A 21,754-nucleotide genomic window follows, 5' to 3' on the forward strand; every position below is an offset into this window, starting at 1 on the left:
TTCAACCCATATTCAATTGAATGCACTACAAAGACAAGATATTTGATGTTCAAACTACTAAACTTTTTTTATTTTGCAAATAATAATAAACTTTGAATTTCATGACTGCAACACGTGCCAAAGTAGTTGGGAAAGGGCATGTTCACCACTGTGTTACATCACCTTTTCTTTTAGCAACACTCAATAACAGTTTGGGAACTGAGGAAACTAATTGTTGAAGCTTTGAAAGTGGAATTCTTTCCTATTCTTGTTTAATGTAGAGCTTCAGTCGTTCAACAGTCCGGGGTCTCCGCTGTCGTATTTTACGCTTCACAATGCGGCACACATTTTCGATTGGAGACAGGTCTGGACTGCAGGCATGCCAGGAAAGTACTCGCACTCTTTTTTTACGAAGCCACGCAATTGTAACACTTGTCTTGCTGAAATAAGCAGGGGCGTCCATGATAACGTTGCTTGGATGACAACATATGTTACTCCAAAACCTGTATGTACCTTTCAGCATTAATGGTGCCTTCACAGATGTGTAAGTTACCCATGCCTTGGGCACTAATACACCCCCATACCATCACAGATGCTGGCTTTTGAACTTTGTGCCTATAACAATCCGAATGGCTATTTTCCTCTATGTACTGTAGGACACCACGTCCTCTGTTTCCAAATATGATGTAAAATGTGGACTCGTCAGACCACAGAACACCTTTCCACTTTGCATCCGTCCATCTTAGATGAGCTCAGGCCCAGTCAAGCCGGCGCCGTTTCAGGATATTGTTGATAAATGGGTTTGGCTTTGCATAGTAGAGTTTTAACTTGCACTTACGGATGTAGCGACCACCTGTAGTTACTGACAGTGGTTTTAAGAAGTGTTCCTGAGCCCATGTGGTGATATCCTTTACACCCTGATGTTGGTTATGGATGCAGTACCGCCTGAGGGATCAAAAGTCCGTAATATCATCGCTTATGTGCAGTGATTTCTCCAGATTCTCTGAACTTTTTGATGATTTTACGGACCGTAGATGGTAAAATCCCTAAATTCCTTGCAATAGCTCGTTGAGAGATGTTGTTCAAAAGCTGTTCGACAATTTGCGTACAAAGTGGTGACCCTCGCCCCATCCTTGTTTGTGAATTACTTAGCATTTCATGAACGCTGCTTTTATACCCAATCATGGCACCCACCTGTTCCCAATTAGCCTGCACACCCGTGGGATGTTCCATATAAGTTTTTGATGAGCATTCCTCAACTTTATCAGTATTTATTGCCACCTTTCCCAATTTCTTCGTCACGTGTAGCTGGCATCAAATTCTAAAGTTAATGATTATTTGAAAAAAAAAAAATGTTTATCAGTTTGAACATCAAATATGTTGTCTTTGTAGCATATTCAACTGAATATGGGTTGAAAATGATTTGCAAATCATTGTATTCCGTTTATATTTACATCTAACACAATTTCCTAACTCATATGGAAACGGAGTGTGTATGTTTAATGGCACTAACATTTATATTTCTTGAATACTTACTTAATTTGGTTGAAAGTTGCTTTTTAAAATGCATGCAAAAAGATGTTTAATGTCTCCAAGATAAATGGAAGCATTTCATTAGGGTTTCTGATACAAATTTGATATCAATACGTTGCGTTCGATATAACGTTCTTTAAATATAAAGTTTTGGTCGGAAGAAACCAGAAGTTACGAAGCAGGGTTCGTTGCATGAACAAAGGCACTCGACCTAGCAAAAGAGGATGATCACTAAGCAACAGAGGTGGGTAGTAACGCGCTACATTTACTCCGTTACATCTACTTGAGTAACTTTTGGGATAAATTGTACTTCCAAGAGTAGTTTTTATGCAACATACTTTTACTTTTACTTGAGTATATTTATAGAGAAGAAACGCTACTTTTACCCCGCTCCATTTATCTACATTCAGCTCGTTACTCGCTACTTTTTTTTAAATCGATCTGTTAATGCACGTTTTGTTTGTTTTGATTTTGTCAGACACGCATTCAAAGTAGGAACTACGCATGCCTGCGTTTCACCAATCAAATGCAGTCACTGGTGACGTTGGACCAATCAAACAAAACCAGGCAGTCACGTGACCGTCACACGTCGAATCTGACCTAAAAAGTTGAAAAACTTATTGACGTGTTACCATTTAGTGGTCAATTGTGCAGAATATGTACTGTACTGTGCAAACTACTAATACAAGTTTCAATCAATGAAAAGTGTAAAGGAAAAAAGACACTTTTTATTTCAACCGCACTTCCCGTCCAAAGCCTAAAGACTGATCGCACAGTTCCTGTCTTCACAATAAAAGCACCGCTCCATCGCGCCTGCGCTAACAAAATAAGAGTCTCCGAAAGCCAGCGCAAACAAGCGAGCAAGCTACGGAGTTTGCCGCCAATGTATTTCTTGTAAAGTGTATAAAAACGAATATGGAAGCTGGACAAATAAGATGCCAAAAACCAACGACTTTCATGTGGTATTAGACAGAAAAGAGGAACTTTTTTTCTCCTCCATTTGAAAATGTGGACATTATCAGCACTATACTGTCTGATTCCAATCAGGTAATACACCAACGTATATTCTTGTCTTCATGAAAGATAGGAATCTATATGTTAAACATGCATGTATATTCATTAAAAAACCTTTAACATTTCAACAAAAACGGCACAATAAAAAACTATAAATTATATACTGTATATATATATATATATATATGTATATATATATATATATATTTATATATATATATATATATATGTATATATATATATATATATATATATATATATATATATATATATATATATATATATATATATATATATATATATATATATAATATGTGTGTGTATGTATATATGAGGTAGATCACCTCGACTTGGTAATTTATTAAGTAATTGATAAACGTTGAAAAACGTATTGGGGTGTTACCATTTAGTGGTCAATTGTAGGGAATATGTACTGTACTGTGCAATCTACTAATACAAGTTTCAATCAATCAATTAATCAATAAATGCCTACTGAGCCTATGGTGCTGTTAAGTTATTGTGGCTCAATCTGCCTTAATTTTTTTATTTTAATGTATTATTATTTAATATATATTATTGTTTTAGTTGCTTAAGAGATATTCCTGGCTATGAATATGCTCATTGCTATTTTTATGTTTTTGTGCATTATTTGTTGCCGTAATAATTAAACGAACAGGTTACTCATCAGTTACTCAGTACTTGAGTAGTTTTTTCACAACATACTTTTTACTTTTACTCAAGTAAATATTTGGATGACTACTCCTTACTTTTACTTGAGTAACACATCTCTAAAGTAACAGTACTCTTACTTGAGTACAATTTCTGGCTACTCTACCCCCCTCTGCTAAGCAATAGGTGGGACTATGAAGTTGGGTTGAGCTTTTTCATCTTGCTGTCTCGCTGTTGATTCTTTGCATGGAGTGAGAGGAGAAACTAAAAATGAGTGCTGCAGAGTGTGATGATATTGTGGGTAAAACAGGAAGAAGTCACCTTGAGATAATGGCAGTTTTGGGGGATTTTTTTTTAAAACGGGCCGTCGTCCTTAACGGCACTCTCCTTTTTCTTTTCAATCCTTGTCCGTACCCTATTTAAGTACACGGAAACAACAGTTAGGAACTAAAATGCAAAACTGTATGAAACAAAAGAACAACTAACAAAATATAACAAATGTGGCAATATAGTGTATGTTATTATCACATATTCTCTGTATGTTTGTGGCAAAAGTCACAAATGTGCAAGCCATGTCTGGTTATGTCAGCAACCGCTTCTGAGTACCTGCTCGTATCGTCTTTATCACGGCAACACCGCTTCCCCACAGGGATTATGTTAAATATAAAAGTCACGGGGATGAAGGACTTTGCAAACATGGCACATCCTGCAGTTTTGAACCCCACTTCCGTCTCGGATGTACTTTGTATGTGCAGTGAATTCTCCACATCAACATTTGCCTCTGGGAAAATCCTCGCTGATTGCTTCTGATGTGATTGACAGCTGACTCTCTTCAAACATAATTCATGAGTTTAGAGACTACAACGAGGGTCGGCAACACACGGCTCATGCGGCTCTTTAGCGCCGCCCTAGTGGCTCTATGGAGCTTTTTCAAAAATGTATGAAAAATGGAAAAAGATGGAGGGGAAAAAACATATTTTTGATCTTAATATGGCTTCTGTAGGAGGACAAACATGACACAAACCTCCCTAATTGTTATAAAGTGTCAAACTTGGACTATGAGGTGGTTTGTTTTCCCGAGGCAAAGGAAAGTTGGCACAAGCGAGACGTGAATGTAAGTACATATTTATTTCTTATACTAACAAACTACAAAAAGGAAGCAAACAAAAGTCGCGCACGAGGGCGGAAGTACAAAAATTGGCTATACAACAAAAAATAGCACTGTGGCATGACGATGGACAAAACACAAAACTCAATAACTGTGACATAAAAAACCCAAAAACTTACGTGGCATGACATGAAGGAAGTGGAGGTCAAGTCTCCAGGCTGACCAACTACAACTACAGGTTTAAATAATGGACATGATTAGTGCAAACAGGTCTGAGACATGAGGACAGGGGCGTGACATGAGGACAGGGTGAAAGCTAATGAGTTGCTATGGTAACAAAACAAACCAGGAAGTGCGAAAACAGGAACTGATTGTCCAAAGAACAAAACCGAACATGAACAAAACAAAACATGATCCCACAGACGTGACATAAAGCACACTGTTTTGTATTTAACATGCTTCACAGATTCGAGTATTTGGCGAGCGCCGTTTTGTCCTACTAATTTTGACGGCCCTTGAACTCACCGTGGTTTGTTTACATGTATAACTTTCTCCGACTCTCTCGGACGTGTTTCATGCCACTTCTTTTTCCGTCTCATTTTGTCCACCAAACTTTTAACATTGTGCGTGAATGCACAAAGGTGAGTTTTGTTGATGTTATTGACTTGTGTGGAGTGTTAATCAGACATTTGGTCACGGCATGACTGCAAGCTAATCGATGCTAACATGCTATTTAGGCTAGCTGTATGTACATATTGCATCATTATTCCTCATTTGTAGCTATATTTGAGCTCATTTAGTTTTCTTTAAGTCCTCTTAATTCAATTTATATCTCATGACACACTATCTGTATGTAATATGGCTTTTAATTTTTTCCGGTTCCAGACAGATTTGTTTTTGTATTTTTGGTCCAATATGGCTCTTTTAACATTTTGGGTTGCCAACCCCTGGACTAGAACAATCTCTTCCATTTCTAAAAGATTTTGTTCTCTTAGCTGTAAAACATTTCTGGCCAGGAAGGACACACATCCAAAAGCCTGGGTGACAAATGAAAACCATTTCTCTGCTATTACAACAATTCTCATCTGTCTGGCTTTTCCTCTCCAGTTCTCTTCGTAACGCTCCAATACCTTCCCTTCTCAGATAATGCAAATTGTTCTTCTACCTTTCGCCGAGGAAGTTTGCCTCCTTGGCTGGTGAATGGAAGTGAATAATGCATTTATTTCAGCTCTTTCTCTGTGCCACCGACATTCTTGTTCATAATGCTCCAAGTGACCAAGAACACCGGGGACATAGGCGCCGATCCCGTGGTTGCTTCAGGGCCCGAGCACCCATTGTCAATGCCGAGCAACCACGTGGAATTAAAGGCAACTTTTAATCTTTAAAATATATATTTTTTTAAATCAATCTTGATGTTGTTAATTTTGTGCCAAGTTTGTCCGTTTTACATAATTAAAAAGTCACAAATTATATAGTCTATATCAGGGGTCACCAACCTTTTTGAAACCAAAAGCTACTTCTTGGGTACTGATTAATGCAAAGGGCTACCAGTTTGATACACACTTAAATAAATTGCCAGAAATAGCCAATTTGCTCAATTTACCTTTAATAAATGAATCTATGCATATAAAAAAAAGGGTATTTCTGTCTGTCATTCCGTCGTACATTTTTTTTCCTTTTACGGAAGTTTTTTTGTAGACAATAAAAGATGAAAAAAACACTGAAAAAAATGAAAATTAAATTTTGAAACATAGTTTATCTTCAATATCGACTCTTTAAAATTCAAAATTTAACCGAAAAAAATGAAGAGAAAAACTAGCTAATTCGAATCTTTTTGAAAAAATTAAAAAAAGAATTTATGGAACGTCATTAGTAATTTTTCCTGATTATGATTAATTTTTGAATTTTGATGGCATGTTTTAAATAGGTTAAAATCCAATCTGCACTTTGTTAGAATATATAACAAATTGGACCAAGCTTTATTTCTAATTATTCATTATTTCTTGTAGATTTTCCAAAACAAACATTTTAAAAGAAATTCAAAAGACGTTCAAATAAGATTTAAAGTTGATTCTACAGACTTTCTAGATTTGCCAGAATATTTTTTTTGAATTTTAATCATAATAAGTTTGAAGAAATGTTTCACAAATATTCCTCGTCGAAAAAACAGAAGCAAAAATGAAGAATTAAATTAAAATGTATTTATTATTCTTTACAATAAAAAAAAAAGTACTTGAACATTGATTTAAATTGTCAGGAAAGAAGAGAAGGGAACTTAAGAGGTAAAAAGGGATATGTGTTTAAAAATCCTAAAATCATTTTTAAGGTTCTATTTTTTCTCTAAAATTGTCTTTCTGAAAGTTATAAGAAGCAAAGTTAAAAAAATAAATGAATTTATTTAAACAAGTGAAGACCAAGTCTTTAAAATATTTTCTTGGATTTTCAAATTCTATTTTGAGTTTTTTCTCTCTTAGAATTAAAAATGTAGAGCAAAGCAAGACCAGCCTGATAGTAAATAAATACAATTTGAAAAAATAGAGGCAGCTCACTGGTAAGTGCTGGTATTTGAGCTATTTTTAGAACAGGCCAGCGGGCTACTCATCTGGTCCTTACGGGCTACCTGATGCCCGCGGGCACCGTGTTGGTGACCCCTGGTCTATATTAACAAAGCCTAACCAAGATTTCATTGTGCCCAATAATGAACTAATGACACAATCATATTGATTTTGAACACACTGCGCACGAATGAATGAAGTGCATACTTAGTATATACTTGTGTATACACATATACACATATATATATATATATATATATGTATATATATATATATATATATATACATATATATATATATATATATATATACTGTATATATACACTGAGCAGGCAGGACCCTGATTTCAAGTGTTAAGCAACTTATTATTATTATTATTTTCTTTTTATAGGAAAACCCAACACAGCTCTTTGGATCAAAGCTCACCTCCCCAAGCAACTTTGTCAGCATACCAGCACCCAATGTTGGGCACGTACGACTCAAAAGATGACTTCCCTCTACGTAAAACAGGTAATTCATGATTACTTTCATGCTGAGTTTATAATCCTGGTAGTTTTGGTCTTAATGCACAATACAGTTGTAAATATTTTTATACCGGTGACGATTGTGTTAATATTTTTCATACATTTGGTATTTTAAACCTGAACACCAATGCTCAGTCGTGCTGTAAAAGCTTTTTTGTATAAATAAGTATAAATCTTCTAATCTGAAAGTTAAAAAAGTTGTATTTTATTCCCTTACTGTAACTAAACTGTAGAACATTGCGACTTTAAAGCTGAGGTACGGTACGTGCAGAATCATGTTCATTGTGTACGGTCACAGTCTTACAAACCATCCATCCATCCATTTTCTACGGCTTGTCTCTGTCGGGGTCGCGGGTGGTGCTAGAGCCTATTTTAGCTGCATCCAGGCGGAAGGTGAGGTACAGCTTGGACAAGTCGCCATGCAAACAAAAATAATACATTACATTCACAGGAGAAAGAGTTTGAACAGACGGACTTGATTCTAGCGTACCTTGTAACTCAGGAAACTCGTATTTTAAAGCAACCCCGCCCACTGAAAAGATTTGAAATTAATTAAATTAAATTAAAATAAAAATTAAGATTAGAATAAGATTTTTTTTTAAAAACAATACAGTTGTACAGTAGTTTTTAGAGGTGCTGGGAAAAAAAATCACATCCAAATTTAGATTTTTATTTATTCAGATTCTAAATCGATGTATAATTTTCACAATTGTATTTGAATTATTTTCCTCCTTTAAAAAAAAAAATATAATAATTTTAGGATTTATTATTATCAATATCATTGATACTGCTGTTTTATACATTTTTGGTTTTCCTTTTTTAAGTATTGTATTTTAATATGTATTCTATTTGTAAAGCTGGAATTGGATTGATCTCAAGGTTAATTTATTTTCTTTTAATCACATTAACAGCATTCTCTGATTTTTGTGTGTATATATATATATATATATATATATATATATATATATATATATATATATATATATATATATATATATATATATATATATATATATATATATATATATATATATATATATATATATATATATATTTTTTTTTTTTTTTCTTTTTCTTATTTTTTTTAAGGCGTTTTTTGACAAACACTGCACATATAAGTTGTACGTCAGCAGCCAAGGGGAGCTTTTACAACATGTGACCTGTTTTGAAAAGGTTTTATCGTCATTCGCATGCCAAATAATATATCACAAGAATCTTGTTAAATCTAGAATCAATTCTCAATCGAATCATCACCCTTAAGAATTGGAAACTAATTTAATCTTGAGGTATCCAAATATTCCCACTTTTAATAGCTTTATGAAATAAAATAACAATAATGTGAAGCATTAACCTCATCCAACAGACTTAAGAGGACTCTAAAATCATTTTTAGTCCGATCTAAATGCTGTCTTTCTGTCTCGTTAGATCCAACATGTAAATAGAGAGGGGATTGGTATGGCCCCATTCCTGGGTGGATTTCGCGTGAGAGGAAGGGAGTAGGGGGGCGGAGGTTAATCATTTTGCCATGCAGTCTGCTGAAAATAATGAAAAGCGCCACTCTACATAGCAACTGACAACTGTGATCAAAGTAGAAATTGCCATAAAACACATTCTAAGATATTCAACACTCTACTGCCATTTGGTGGCTAAAGACGATAGTGCACACCCCAAATTTGTCACGCTTCATGTGTCAGGTAAACTGCGACGAATGGGGCCATATGAATCCCTTTCATACTGCACAATAAACTGAGTTAACGAAGAAAGCCGGCTAGTCAGTAAGGCTGAGATGATTACCATTATTTACATTATTCTGACTGCAATTGCATATTGTAACAAACATTTTAGCAGAATTGGTATTTTATTTTAATTGGAATTAATTTCCGGAGACGATTCCTGCTTTTAGGCTTTTATTTCGGCACGTGTTCGAGCTTTCAGCAAATATTCTGTTTATGTAGAATATATTTTAGCCTGTGCAAATTAGAGAAAATGTTGGGAACTCGCATGGCAGCAGTTGTGTGTCCCCGATGACGCAAGAATCCAGGAGAGAGGAGTGAAGGTAAGAGGAATTTAATTCAGGACTCATAAGAAAACAAATAAACATAAAGCAGTCTTGCATAGTAAGTTCACCAAACATAGATTTATATTCGAGCGCTGAGGAGTGCTCGAGTGAAACATAAATAGGCAGTAGTTTGATTGACAGCAGGTGTAAACCGCTGCCAATCAACGAAAAGAGAAAAATAACAGTGCTTGTGAATAAAACAGGAAATACAACAAAGTAAGAGCACTGAACAGGAAGTAAATACAAAAACACGAAAAACTAACAGAAATAAAGTGACAGATTGTCACAGAAAAGCCTAAACCCAATTTTTATTTTTGAAAATAATCAAGGATGCACATTTTGTAATCGGTCTACTTTTGGAAAATAGATAAATAAATGAGATGCAAACTTTTTGTGCATGATGGTTGTAATACCACATGTGCCTTAATAGCGATAGACAAACTCTGACGTGAATACCAATGAACTGTGTTCAACAGGAAGTGAGAAATCAGGGACGTCACAATCCTATCCTGTCACACATGGCTTTTTTTTTCCCGGTGACCTATTTTAGCTACGTCCATGTAAATTATAGATATGGTAAGAATTATTTCCTGTCTAGTGAGCTCAGACACACGGCACAACTGCAACAGGCGCGCATTGTCCGAGTCTGAGAGGCTACGCTAAAATGCTTCTGAGCAAACAGAGAACCACTTTGAATGCAGCGACAGGAAGTCCAGTTTGGCCTCTGTGACCCAACGCAATTCTTGGTCTCTGTCACAGTGACTGACACACACACACACACACACACACACTTTTGACCTTACATTTGTATGTCATTAATTGACGAAATCCATTAAGCCTACTATCAACTCTCTTTAACAACAGACAGTATGTATTGTTTACTCAATTAAATTGTTTTCTCACTAACTCAGATACTTAGACTGTGTACTGAAGCCAAATTTCCCTTTTCCATTTTTTTTCCTTGACTGTTAATATGTAGCTAGGGATGGTCTCTGGCATCAACGTTGTGTGTGTTTTTTAGGGCCACAGCAACTGGAGGGGATATGATTTATTTCAGTATCCATAATTGTGGTCTTAAATGGGTCATGTTATTATGTTTTACTACATTTAAAAGGGGCCCTATTATGCAAAACAATAGGCCCCATTCAGCAACCGTTCTTGAGAACACATCTTGTTCTTAAGGGCCACTTACGAAGTTTTTAAGGAGATTTTTGTATTCACCAATGTTTTCTCAGCTGGGTTTGTTCGTAGGTAAGAACAAAATCTATGAGTGCTCAACAGCACACTCAGGGTGGCCTATTTGTTCTTAAGTGTGAAAAGTTCCCTTACTTATATTGTCTAATGTTAAATTATTATCATAGATGGATGGATTGATGGATGGATGGATGTTGTGGTATTTCAATTAACTGGAATCCAGTGTGCTGTGGGACCCTATTGTAGTGAATCACACCTGAAACATCAAAAATTTATCAAATCTTTAATGGACACGTGCAAGTAAAAAAATGTAGTAAAGCATAATTCAGCGCCTCTCCCAAAAACCTCCCGGGACAAATTTTCTCCCGAAAATCTCCCGAAATTCAGGCGGAGCTGGAGGCCACGCCCCCTCCAGACCTCCGGACCTGACTCAGCAATGTTGTGACCCTCTTAGACAGGACAATACTGCCATCCACTGTACATAGAATAGAATAGAATGTACTTTATTGATCCCTGGGGAAAATTCAGCACCACAGTTCGCTCACAAAAACAATGATAATAATAATAAATAATATAATATATATGATATATATATAGGGCTTCACGGTGGAAGAGAGGTTAGTGCGTCTGCCTCACAATACGAAGGTCCTGCAGTCCTGGGTTCAAATCCAGGCTCGGGATCTTTCTGTGTGGAGTTTGCATGTTCTCGCCGTGAATGCGTGGGTTCCCTCCGGGTACTCCGGCTTCCTCCCACTTCCAAAGACATGCACCTGGGGATAGGTTGATTGGCAACACTAAATTGGCCCTGATGTATGAATGTGAGTGTGAATGTTGTCTATCTGTGTTGGCCCTGCGATGAGGTGGCGACTTGTCCAGGGTGTACCCCGCCTTCCGCCCGATTGTAGCTGAGATAGGCGCCAGCGCCCCCCGCGACCCCAAAAGGGAATAAGTGGTAGAAATGGATGGATGGATGGATGATATATATATATATATATATATATATATATATATATATATATATATATAATATATGAACAATATAAATATATTCCACATATATTCTACATTTAAGTGCAGTCAAGGAACATGTATTAAGGAGTCTTTTCTGAAGCCCAAAGTAAAGAGATGTAACTTCATCACGTCGCCTGGTTATTGACTCCAACCCAATATATTACACCGTCGAAGAGCAAAATAAGGAAATACGCTCGCAAGTTCCAAAACGAATGGAAACAAGAATTTCAGTTTATCCAGGAGAGTTCGAAGGGGAAGGGGTATCTTGCCTGTAAATTTTGTAGAACAGACTTCTCCATTGAACACGATGGCCGAACGGATATACTCAGTCATGAACGGTCAGCGAAGCACAACGCGTCCTCAGCGCAGCATCGTTCACAACCCAGTATTATGGGTCACCTCGCAAAATGGAAACCCGATGGTGTAACTCAGCGTTTCTCAAAAAGTGTCATGTGTCTATTCCCCACTGGTGGGGAATAGACACATGACAGGTGGGGTGCGAGGAACGGGAGGAAATTTCACTTAAACATTTTTTTTTATTATATTCTTAGATTATTATTTTTTTTTACTATGCTTTCATTTTCTATACACACTGTAAATCACTTTGTGATACTCTCTGTGAAATCCGTTATGTAAATAAATGTGAATTACTTATTTTTCCTCTAGGCTTTAAATTTCTAGGTAGGAACTAAAGTTTGACAGATATAGCAACAGTAACTAATGGGGACGGGGCTAAGCGGAACAATCTTTCACGCGGATGGGTAGCAGGCTAATGTGTGGACCACAATTACACAAAATGGATACATTTGTGACTCACACCTCAAAAGTCGTCAAATCGGAGCCAGCGCCTACAGAGAAACAAAAATCTGACGGGCTTAATCAACCAAAAAGCCAACCGAAAAGAAAATATGAAGGGTATCTTGCTCTTGGATTCACGGCAATGGTGGTGGGGGCAGAGGAGAGACCCCTGTGTGTTCTGTGTCTAAAACCGCTTCCAGCAGACAGCATGAGACCCAACAAATTAAAGAGACACCTCGAGACCACACACCCCAATTACGTCAATAAGCCACTTGATTTCTTTCAAAGAAAACTGGCAGAATAGTTATTCTATTTATTATTGAACTTGATGCAAGTTATACCACAGCTGCACAGTTTGTTTTTTTAATTTATTATTGAACTTGATGTCGTTTTATGTTATTGAGTTTGAATGTATACAACTTGAATGTTACTTGACGTTCAATAGATATGAAAATGTTACACTTGGCATTAGCATTCTGTTGGGGCGATGGGGGCAGGTGGGGCTTGAAAACTCCCCCTTGTCCAAAGTGGGGGATGACAAAAAAAGTTTGAGACCCACTGGTGTAACTTATGCTGAGAAAAAGATGGCTATGCTGATAGCTGGAAGCAACATCCCGTTCTCATTTGCGGATGTCTACAACAAATCTGTGAAGGATATGTTCCCGGATTCGGAGATCGCTTGCCAGTACGCAAATGGCAGAACAAAGGTTACTCAAATAGTGAAAGGTAAGTATCGTTGTTTTTTTTAGTAACCAGCAAGCACAGTACAGTTAGTAGTCAAGATGGCGGCGCCCGGACGGGCTGCGTCCTCGAGGGGCTATTGCTAAAGATGGAACATTTGGCAGAAATACCGGACAATTCTACAAACTTTATGGCTGGCTCACATCGTGGTCACTCCGTGATCACGTACGACCGCCAGACACTTCTGGATGTGGACATATCGGGCCGTTTTGGACTGATAGACGCGTGCGTGCTAAACATGCTAACTAGCATGGGAATACGTCGGCGGCTACATCCAGCGGCCCGTGAAGCAGGGGAGTCTAGTAGCAGCGGGGGCCGTCTACGGAGCAGACGCCAGCGGTGTGATCGGAAACACGGATGTCGAGCGGGGCTAAAAACAAAGCAGAAGGCTAATCCCCACAGAACACCACTTCCCTCCACCCTGAAGACCGATTTAAATGGAAAATGCGAGACTACTGGTCTGGGTAAGGAGTCAGTTAAATTAGAACAAGTTTTTTCTGCTTTGAGTGTTTCAGAGTTGGACATGTGTTTTACTGAGGTGGCTAACTATGATGCGTGCAGTTTATCAAAGCAACAAACAAACACTCGGAAAATCCCCGTTACTGAGGTGGCTAACTATGATGCGTGCAGTTTATCAAAGCAACAAACAAACAATCGGAAAATCCCCGATACTGAGGTGGCTAACCATGATGCGTGCAGTTTATCAAAGCAACAATCAAACAATCGGAAAATTCCTGTCGTATCAATTCCTAGATATGGTCGTAACTATACTAAATGCACTGGGCATAATAAACACAACATCATTAATATTGCTACTACGGATAATTTGATCAAAAACTCCCTAAAACAGCCCACTACCTATAATATAGGTTTTTTAAACATAAGATCATTGTCTCCCAAAACGTTATTAGTTAATGATATTATCAGAGATAACAATCTTAACGTCATCGGTCTCAGCGAAACCTGGCTTAAACCAAACGACTTTTTTGCGCTAAATGAGGCATGTCCTCCTAACTTTACACATGCGCATATTGCCCGTCCGCTTAAAAGGGGTGGAGGGGTCGCACTAATATACAATGAAAACTTTAACCTTAGTCCTAACATAAATAATAAATATAAATCGTTTGAGGTGCTCACTACGAAGTCTGCCACACCGCTGCCTCTACACCTGGCTGTTATCTACCGCCCCCCAGGGCCCTATTCGGACTTTATCAATGAATTCTCAGAGTTCGTTGCTGATCTAGTGACACACGCCGATAATATAATCATAATGGGGGACTTTAATATCCATATGAATTCCCCATTGGACCCACCGTGCGTGGCGCTCCAGACTGTAATTGATAGCTGTGGTCTCACACAAATAATAAATGAACCCACGCATCGCAACGGTAATACGATAGACCTAGTGCTTGTCAGGGGTATCACCGTCTCCAAAGTTACGATACTCCCGTATACTAAAGTATTGTCCGATTATTACCTTATAAAATTCGAGGTTCAGACGCATGTTCGTCAAACTAATAATAATAATAACTGCTATAGCAGCCGCAACATTAATACAGCCACAACGACAACTCTTGCTGACCTACTGCCCTCTGTAATGGTACCATTCCCAAAGTATGTGGGCTCTATTGATAACCTCACTAACAACTTTAACGACACCCTGCGCGAAACCATTGATAACATAGCACCGCTAAAGTTAAAAAAAGGCTCCAAAAAAGCGCACCCCGTGGTTTACAGAAGAAACTAGAGCTCAGAAATTATTATGTAGAAAGCTGGAACGCAAATGGCGCACGACTAAACTTGGTGCACCATCAAGCATGGAGTGATGGTTTGATAACTTATAAACGCATGCTTACCTTAGCTAAAGCTAAATATTACTCAAATCTCATCCACCGTAATAAAAACGGTCCTAAATTTTTGTTTAGTACGGTAGCATCGCTAACCCAACAAGGGACCCCTTCCAGTAGCTCAACCCACTCAGCTGATGACTTTATGCAATTCTTTAGTAAGAAAATTGAAGTCATTAGAAAGGAGATTAAAGACAATGCGTCCCAGCCACAACGGGGTTCTATTAACACTGATACGATGGTATATACGGCGGATACTGCCCTCCAAAATAGTTTCTCTCGTTTTGAGGAAATAACATTAGAGGAATTGTTACAACGTGTAAATGGAATAAAACAGACAACATGCTTACTTGACCCTCTTCCTGGGAAACTGATCAAGGAGCTCTTTGTATTATTAGGTCCATCAGTGCCAAATATTATAAACTTATCACTCTCCTCGGGCACTGTTCCCCTAGCATTCAAAAAAGCGGTTATTCATCCTCTTCTTAAAAGACCTAACCTCGATCCTGACCTCATGGTAAACTACCGACCGGTGTCTCACCTTCCCTTTATTTCAAAAATCCTTGAAAAAATTGTTGCGGAGCAGTTAAATGAACACTTAGCGTCTAACAATCTATGTGAAACCTTTCGATCCGGTTTCAGGGCAAATCACTCCACGGAGACAGCCCTCGCAAAAATGACTAATGATCTATTGCTAACGATGGATTCTGATACGTCATCTATGTTGCTGCTCCTCGATCTTAGCGCTGCTTTCGATACCGTCGATCATAATATTTTATTAGAACGTATCAAAACACGAATTGGTATGTCGGACTTAGCCCTGTCTTGGTTTAACTCTTATCTTACTGATAGGATGCAGTGTCTCCCCCATAACAATGTGACCTCGGACTACGTTAAGGTAACGTGTGGCGTTCCCCAGGGTTCGGTCCTTGGCCCTGCACTCTTCAGCATCTACATGCTGCCGCTAGGTGACATCATACGCAAATACGGTGTTAGCTTTCACTGTTATGCTGATGACACCCAACTCTACATGCCCCTAAAGCTGACCAACACGCCGGATTGTAGTCAGCTGGAGGCGTGTCTTAATGAAATTAAACAATGGATGTCCGCTAACTTTTTGCAACTCAACGCCAAAAAAACGGAAATGCTGATTATCGGTCCTGCTAGACACCGAACTCTATTTAATAATACAAGTCTAACATTTGACAACCAAACAATTAAACAAGGCGACACGGTAAAGAATCTGGGTATTATCTTCGACCCAACTCTCTCCTTTGAGGCACACATTAAAAGCGTTACTAAAACGGCCTTCTTTCATCTCCGTAATATCGCTAAAATTCGCTCCATTCTGTCCACTAAAGACGTTGAGATCATTATCCATGCGTTTGTTACGTCTCGTCTCGATTACTGTTACGTATTATTTTCGGGTCCCCCCATGTCTAGCATTAAAAGATTACAGTTGGTACAAAATGCGGCTGCTAGACTTTTGACAAGAACAAGAAAGTTTGATCACATTACGCCTGTACTGGCTCACCTGCACTGGCTTCCTGTGCACTTAAGATGTGACTTTAAGGTTTTACTACTTACGTATAAAATACTACACGGTCTAGCTCCATCCTATCTTGCCGATTGTATTGTACCATATGTCCCGGCAAGAAATCTGCGTTCAAAGGACTCCGGCTTGTTAGTGATTCCCAAAGCCCAAAAAAAGTCTGCGGGCTATAGAGCGTTTTCCGTTCGGGCTCCAGTACTCTGGAATGCCCTCCCGGTAACAGTTCGAGATGCCACCTCAGTAGAAGCATTTAAGTCTCACCTTAAAACTCATTTGTATACTCTAGCCTTTAAATAGACTCCCTTTTTAGACCAGTTGATCTGCCGTTTCTTTTCTTTTTCTTCTATGTCCCACTCTCCCTTGTGGAGGGGGTCCGGTCCGATCCGGTGGCCATGTACTGCTTGCCTGTGTATCGGCTGGGGACATCTCTGCGCTGCTGATCCGCCTTCGCTTGGGATGGTTTCCTGCTGGATCCGCTTTGGACTGGACTCTCGCGACTGTGTTGGATCCATTGTGGATTGAACTTTCACAGTATCATGTTAGACCCGCTCGACATCCATTGCTTTCCTCCTCTCTAAGGTTCTCATAGTCATTATTGTCACCGACGTCCCACTGGGTCATTATTGTCACCGACGTCCCACTGGGTGTGAGTTTTCCTTGCCCTTATGTGGGCCTACCGAGGATGTCGTGGTGGTTTGTGCAGCCCTTTGAGACACTAGTGATTTAGAGCTATATAAGTAAACATTGATTGATTGATTGATTGATAGTAGAACAACTGTGTTTTTATTACTGTGTATTTGATAGGTGCCGTCGGAAATTCAACTATTTATTTTATTTATATCGATAATAAAATAAATACAATCCTAACATATATATATATATATATATATATATATATATATATATATATATATATATATATATATATATATATATATATATATATATATATCTATTTATATATGAAATACTCGATTTGGTGAATTATACTCCTCCCCTCTTAACCACGCCCCGCCCCAACCACGCCTCCGCCCCACCCCCGACCACGCCCTCCACCTCCCGAAATCAGAAGTCTCAAGGTTGGCAAGTATGTAGTAAAGACTATTCTCCATCAATCGGGGTGGCATAGCTCGGTTGGTAGAGTGGCCGTGCCAGCAACTTGAGGGTTGCAGGTTCGATTCTCACTTCCGCCATCCTAGTCACTGCCATTGTGTCCTTGGGAAAGACACTTTATCCACCTGCTCCCAGTGCCACCCACACTGGTTTAAATGTAACTTAGATATTGGGTTTCACTATGTAAAGCGCTTTGAGTCACTAGAGAAAAGCGCTACATAAATATAATTCACTTCACTTCATCAATCAATCTAGGGATCTGTCCATTTGTTTTTGTTGACTTTATATACTCTGGACCTAGACATTGAGTCGGCGACATACATGGCGGACAGAAACTGATACAGTCTGCTTTGCCAGTCCCAAAGCATTCGCCGTTTTCCGTAATCTTCCCTCAACGGCCAGGTACTACAAAGTACACGCTACCTTTTTTATCACTTCCACGGGAGCACGCATTCTCGTTGTCTCCCCTCCGACAAATGGACAAAGTTTTTCGGTGAGTAGAATCACAGCTGAACTGGACATTCGAAAGTTCTTTTGCCGTCTGAGGAGTGTTGTATCTGAAATAGCTGCCATCGCTTTCTCATAAGGTATTCATGTGTGATTTCCACAAGCCTCTGTATAGACCAGGGGTAGGGAACCTATGGCTCACGAGCCAGATGTGGCTCTTTTGACGACTGCATCCGGCTCTTGGATAAATCTGAGCTGACATTGCTTAACACGATAAGTATTGAATAATCCCACTTGTATTCACAGTGTTAAAAATAACGTTCAAAATATAAAACATTCTCATGCATTTTTATGTTCAAGAAATTGCATTAATGGTAAGAAGTACATTATTTATTATTGGTAAGTGTGGGTCTTGCCCTCCAGGGGCTTCTTAAGACCACCAAGCACCAACATGAGAGCCTGTTTCAGGGTTACAATATTGTTTTATTATTCAATACATCCCTCAGTTGCTTTCCAGCAATTGTCTTTTGATTTTTCGTTCTCGCTCCCGCTCTGGCTCCATCCCCAACCCCATCTCTCCTCCTTGCTGCTGCTTATAACATTGCGACAGATGATTAGATAACACGGCCCAGGTGGGCCATCAGCGCACCTGTCGCTGATTTCGAGGCCGGTCCTGGCAACACCCCGCTTCGCTGCAGGCCCACAGGCCACGCCCCCTCCACAGTTAGCTTCAGAATAACAATGTTATTAAAAAGAATAAGAGACCTATTATACTCTAAAAATGTTGGCCTTACTTAAAAATGCACACGTTTAGTTGTGTTCAGTTTTAAAAAAAATATTACATGGCTCTTACGGAAATACATTTTAAATTATTTGGCTTCTTGGCTTTCTCAGCCAAAAAGGTTCCCGACCCCTGGTATAGACGGAAGGAGTCTGGATTAGACCTTCACAATTTGTTTTGTTTTTAACCCGTTCCTAACCCTGAACGTACATTGAAAATTCACGCAACCCTAACTCAAAATGCCGGACATTTGAGGCGTGCAGCTGAAACGGAGTTTAGGCTAAATAGTCATTTGTTTAAGGGATTATCCGGTTTAGTGTAGACATAGCCTAACGATATAATGTCGAAAGGTTTTTTTTGTGATTTGTTTACTTTTCTAACTAATGCCAAAGCGACATCTAGCAGTTTTGAATTGGCTTCTCTGCAGTATGAGATATCAAACACCTTTCTTTCCTTTTTGGACCTATCAGCCTGTTTTGTTCATCTTCTAATATAAACTTTGGACATGATCTGGAATATAACCACATGACTGTTGAACATTTTGTATTGAACTGAATTGTGGTCGACAATGTCGTCTTTGTTTATGGTTCATACATGATTATTCGTAGTACATACAACATTTTTTTTTTACGTGATAAAATTTTAGTAATAGATTATTTCTTAATATCTCATTATAAACATAATTGCACTGTAATTTTTGTAGGTTGTGTCTTGCTATGCGCTTGCCTCCCATAGCCGAATGTATTTCTGGCCACCAAGAGTAATACATTAAACCAGTGGTCACCAACCTCCAGGCCGCGGCCCGGTACTGGGCGGTGGCCCAATTGGTACCGGGCTGCAGAAGAATTTTTTATACATTTTTATTTAAAAAAAAAAAAAAAAAAAAAAAGATTATTTTTTTATTATTATTAAATCAACATAAAAAACCCGATATACACTTACAATTAGTGTACCCACCACAAAAACCTCCCTTTTTCATGAGAAAAACCTCCCTTTTTTATGACAAAGGAAAAAAATATATATATATATATATAAATTTTATATTTTTTATTAAATCAACATAAAAAACACAATATACACTTACAATTAGTGCACCAACCACAAAAACCTCCCTTTTTCATGACAAAAACCTCCCTTTTTCGTGACAAAGAAAAAAAAAAAAATATATATATATATTTATTTTTTATTTTTTATTAAATCAACATAAAAAACACAATATACACTTACAATTAGTGCACCAACCACAAAAACCTCCCTTTTTCATGACAAAAACCGCCCTTTTTCATGACAAAGAAAAAAAAAAAAAAGGACCCCCCCCCCCCCAAAAAAAAACCTCTCACCCACCCGGGCTGCGGGAGACCAGTCCGCGGATACAAAAAGGTTGGGGACCACTGCATTAAACCAACGGTCCCCAATCACCGGTCCGGGGACCGGTACCGGTCCGTGACGCATTTGCTACCGGGCCGCACTGAAACAGTAATTAATTTATAAACTACTAACTTTGGCTATAAGCTTATTAATAGATGTATGATACAACTCCTTTGTTATAGTACATTAATGCACATTAATGGACATATCAAATGTTAATGTGCCAATTTGTCTCGCAATTTTTTTTTTTTGCTGTGTTTATCTGCCACATCTAGTAGGAAGGCGGTCCGTGAAAATACATAAAACCGGTTGGGGACCACTGCAATGAAACCCTTGTTTATTGATGTTAACTGGTTACAGAGAAGCAGGAATAATTTATTGTTCATCTTATATTTTCATAGCCAGAGCATAAAAACCTGTTCATGGCTTTTTTATTTATTTTTTAACATTAAGAAATAATAAGTGGATGACTGCACAATTGCCCATAGCTTGTTACACGAGTAAATAAAGACCAAAGAAACGGGACCACAACCACAGTTTAAGCCTATACTTAAATGTTTATCTCACACCGTTCCTGCTTCTCCGACACTATTTAGCTTGTTTTTCAATTCCAAACCCTCCTTCCATGTTGTTCATGCAAAAAAAACATATTTGTAACATTTTATGCACCATATCTGACCTGATCTATTATTGTACCCTTTGGCTTTTTTTTTTGCGTAGGCGTTCGTAATCGGCGGCGCTAATGGATTTCAAAATGGCCCACTCGTGAATTGCTCCGGCTTCCCGCACACGGTGTTTAAATATTTATCATTTAAATGAGAAAAATGCCACCTGTTTCTCCACCCACCACATTTTGTTCATCACAATGGGTTTTGGTAAACAGCCGGTAATGGATGCCACTGATTGGAACAAGCTCAGGTCAGAAGAAAGTATACTTAGCTGTCACTATCGGGGCTCTTTGGAGTGTTTTGTTTACAACTAATCCATGCACCCAGGGGAGGGATGACTACATATGTTAATGTTAAGTTGAAAGAAAAGCATTTTTATAGTCCTTAAACAGCAACAAGGTCAATGATTTGAATGGCATGAGATGAATATTTAAAACACATCCCTCCCTGTCGATCTAAACCAGTTATTCACAAACTGTGGTAGGCGGGGCTCCATCTAGTGGTAGGCCAAATACTCACTTAATCGATATGGTTATATTTAAAGACCTACTGAAATGAGATTTTCTTATTTAAAACGGGGATAGCAGGTCCATTCTATGAGTCATACTTGATCATTTCGCAATATTGCCATATTTTTGCTGAAAGGATTTAGTAGAGAACATCGACGATAAAGTTCGCAACTTTTGGTCGTTAATAAAAAAGCCTTGCCTGTACCGGAAGTAGCAGACGATGTGCGTGTGACGTCACGGGTTGTAGGGCTCCTCACATCCTCACATTGTTTATAATGTGAGCC

The 21,754-nt window shown here is 38.4% G+C and overlaps 1 protein-coding gene across 3 annotated transcripts in view; it reads left to right on the forward strand.

Moving 5' to 3' along the window:
• hdac4 (histone deacetylase 4) overlaps positions 1 to 21,754 on the forward strand; it is a 212,245-nt gene that overhangs the window by 40,380 nt on the left and 150,111 nt on the right. For all 3 annotated transcript variants that reach the window (XM_061918453.1, XM_061918452.1, XM_061918451.1), the window contains one exon: positions 7,250 to 7,368. In XM_061918453.1, coding sequence (XP_061774437.1) covers positions 7,250 to 7,368 — 119 coding nt within the window. The remainder of the gene's footprint in view (positions 1 to 7,249; positions 7,369 to 21,754) is intronic.

Source organism: Nerophis ophidion, linkage group LG13 (genome assembly GCF_033978795.1).
Source record: "Nerophis ophidion isolate RoL-2023_Sa linkage group LG13, RoL_Noph_v1.0, whole genome shotgun sequence".
Classification (NCBI taxonomy): domain Eukaryota; kingdom Metazoa; phylum Chordata; class Actinopteri; order Syngnathiformes; family Syngnathidae; genus Nerophis; species Nerophis ophidion.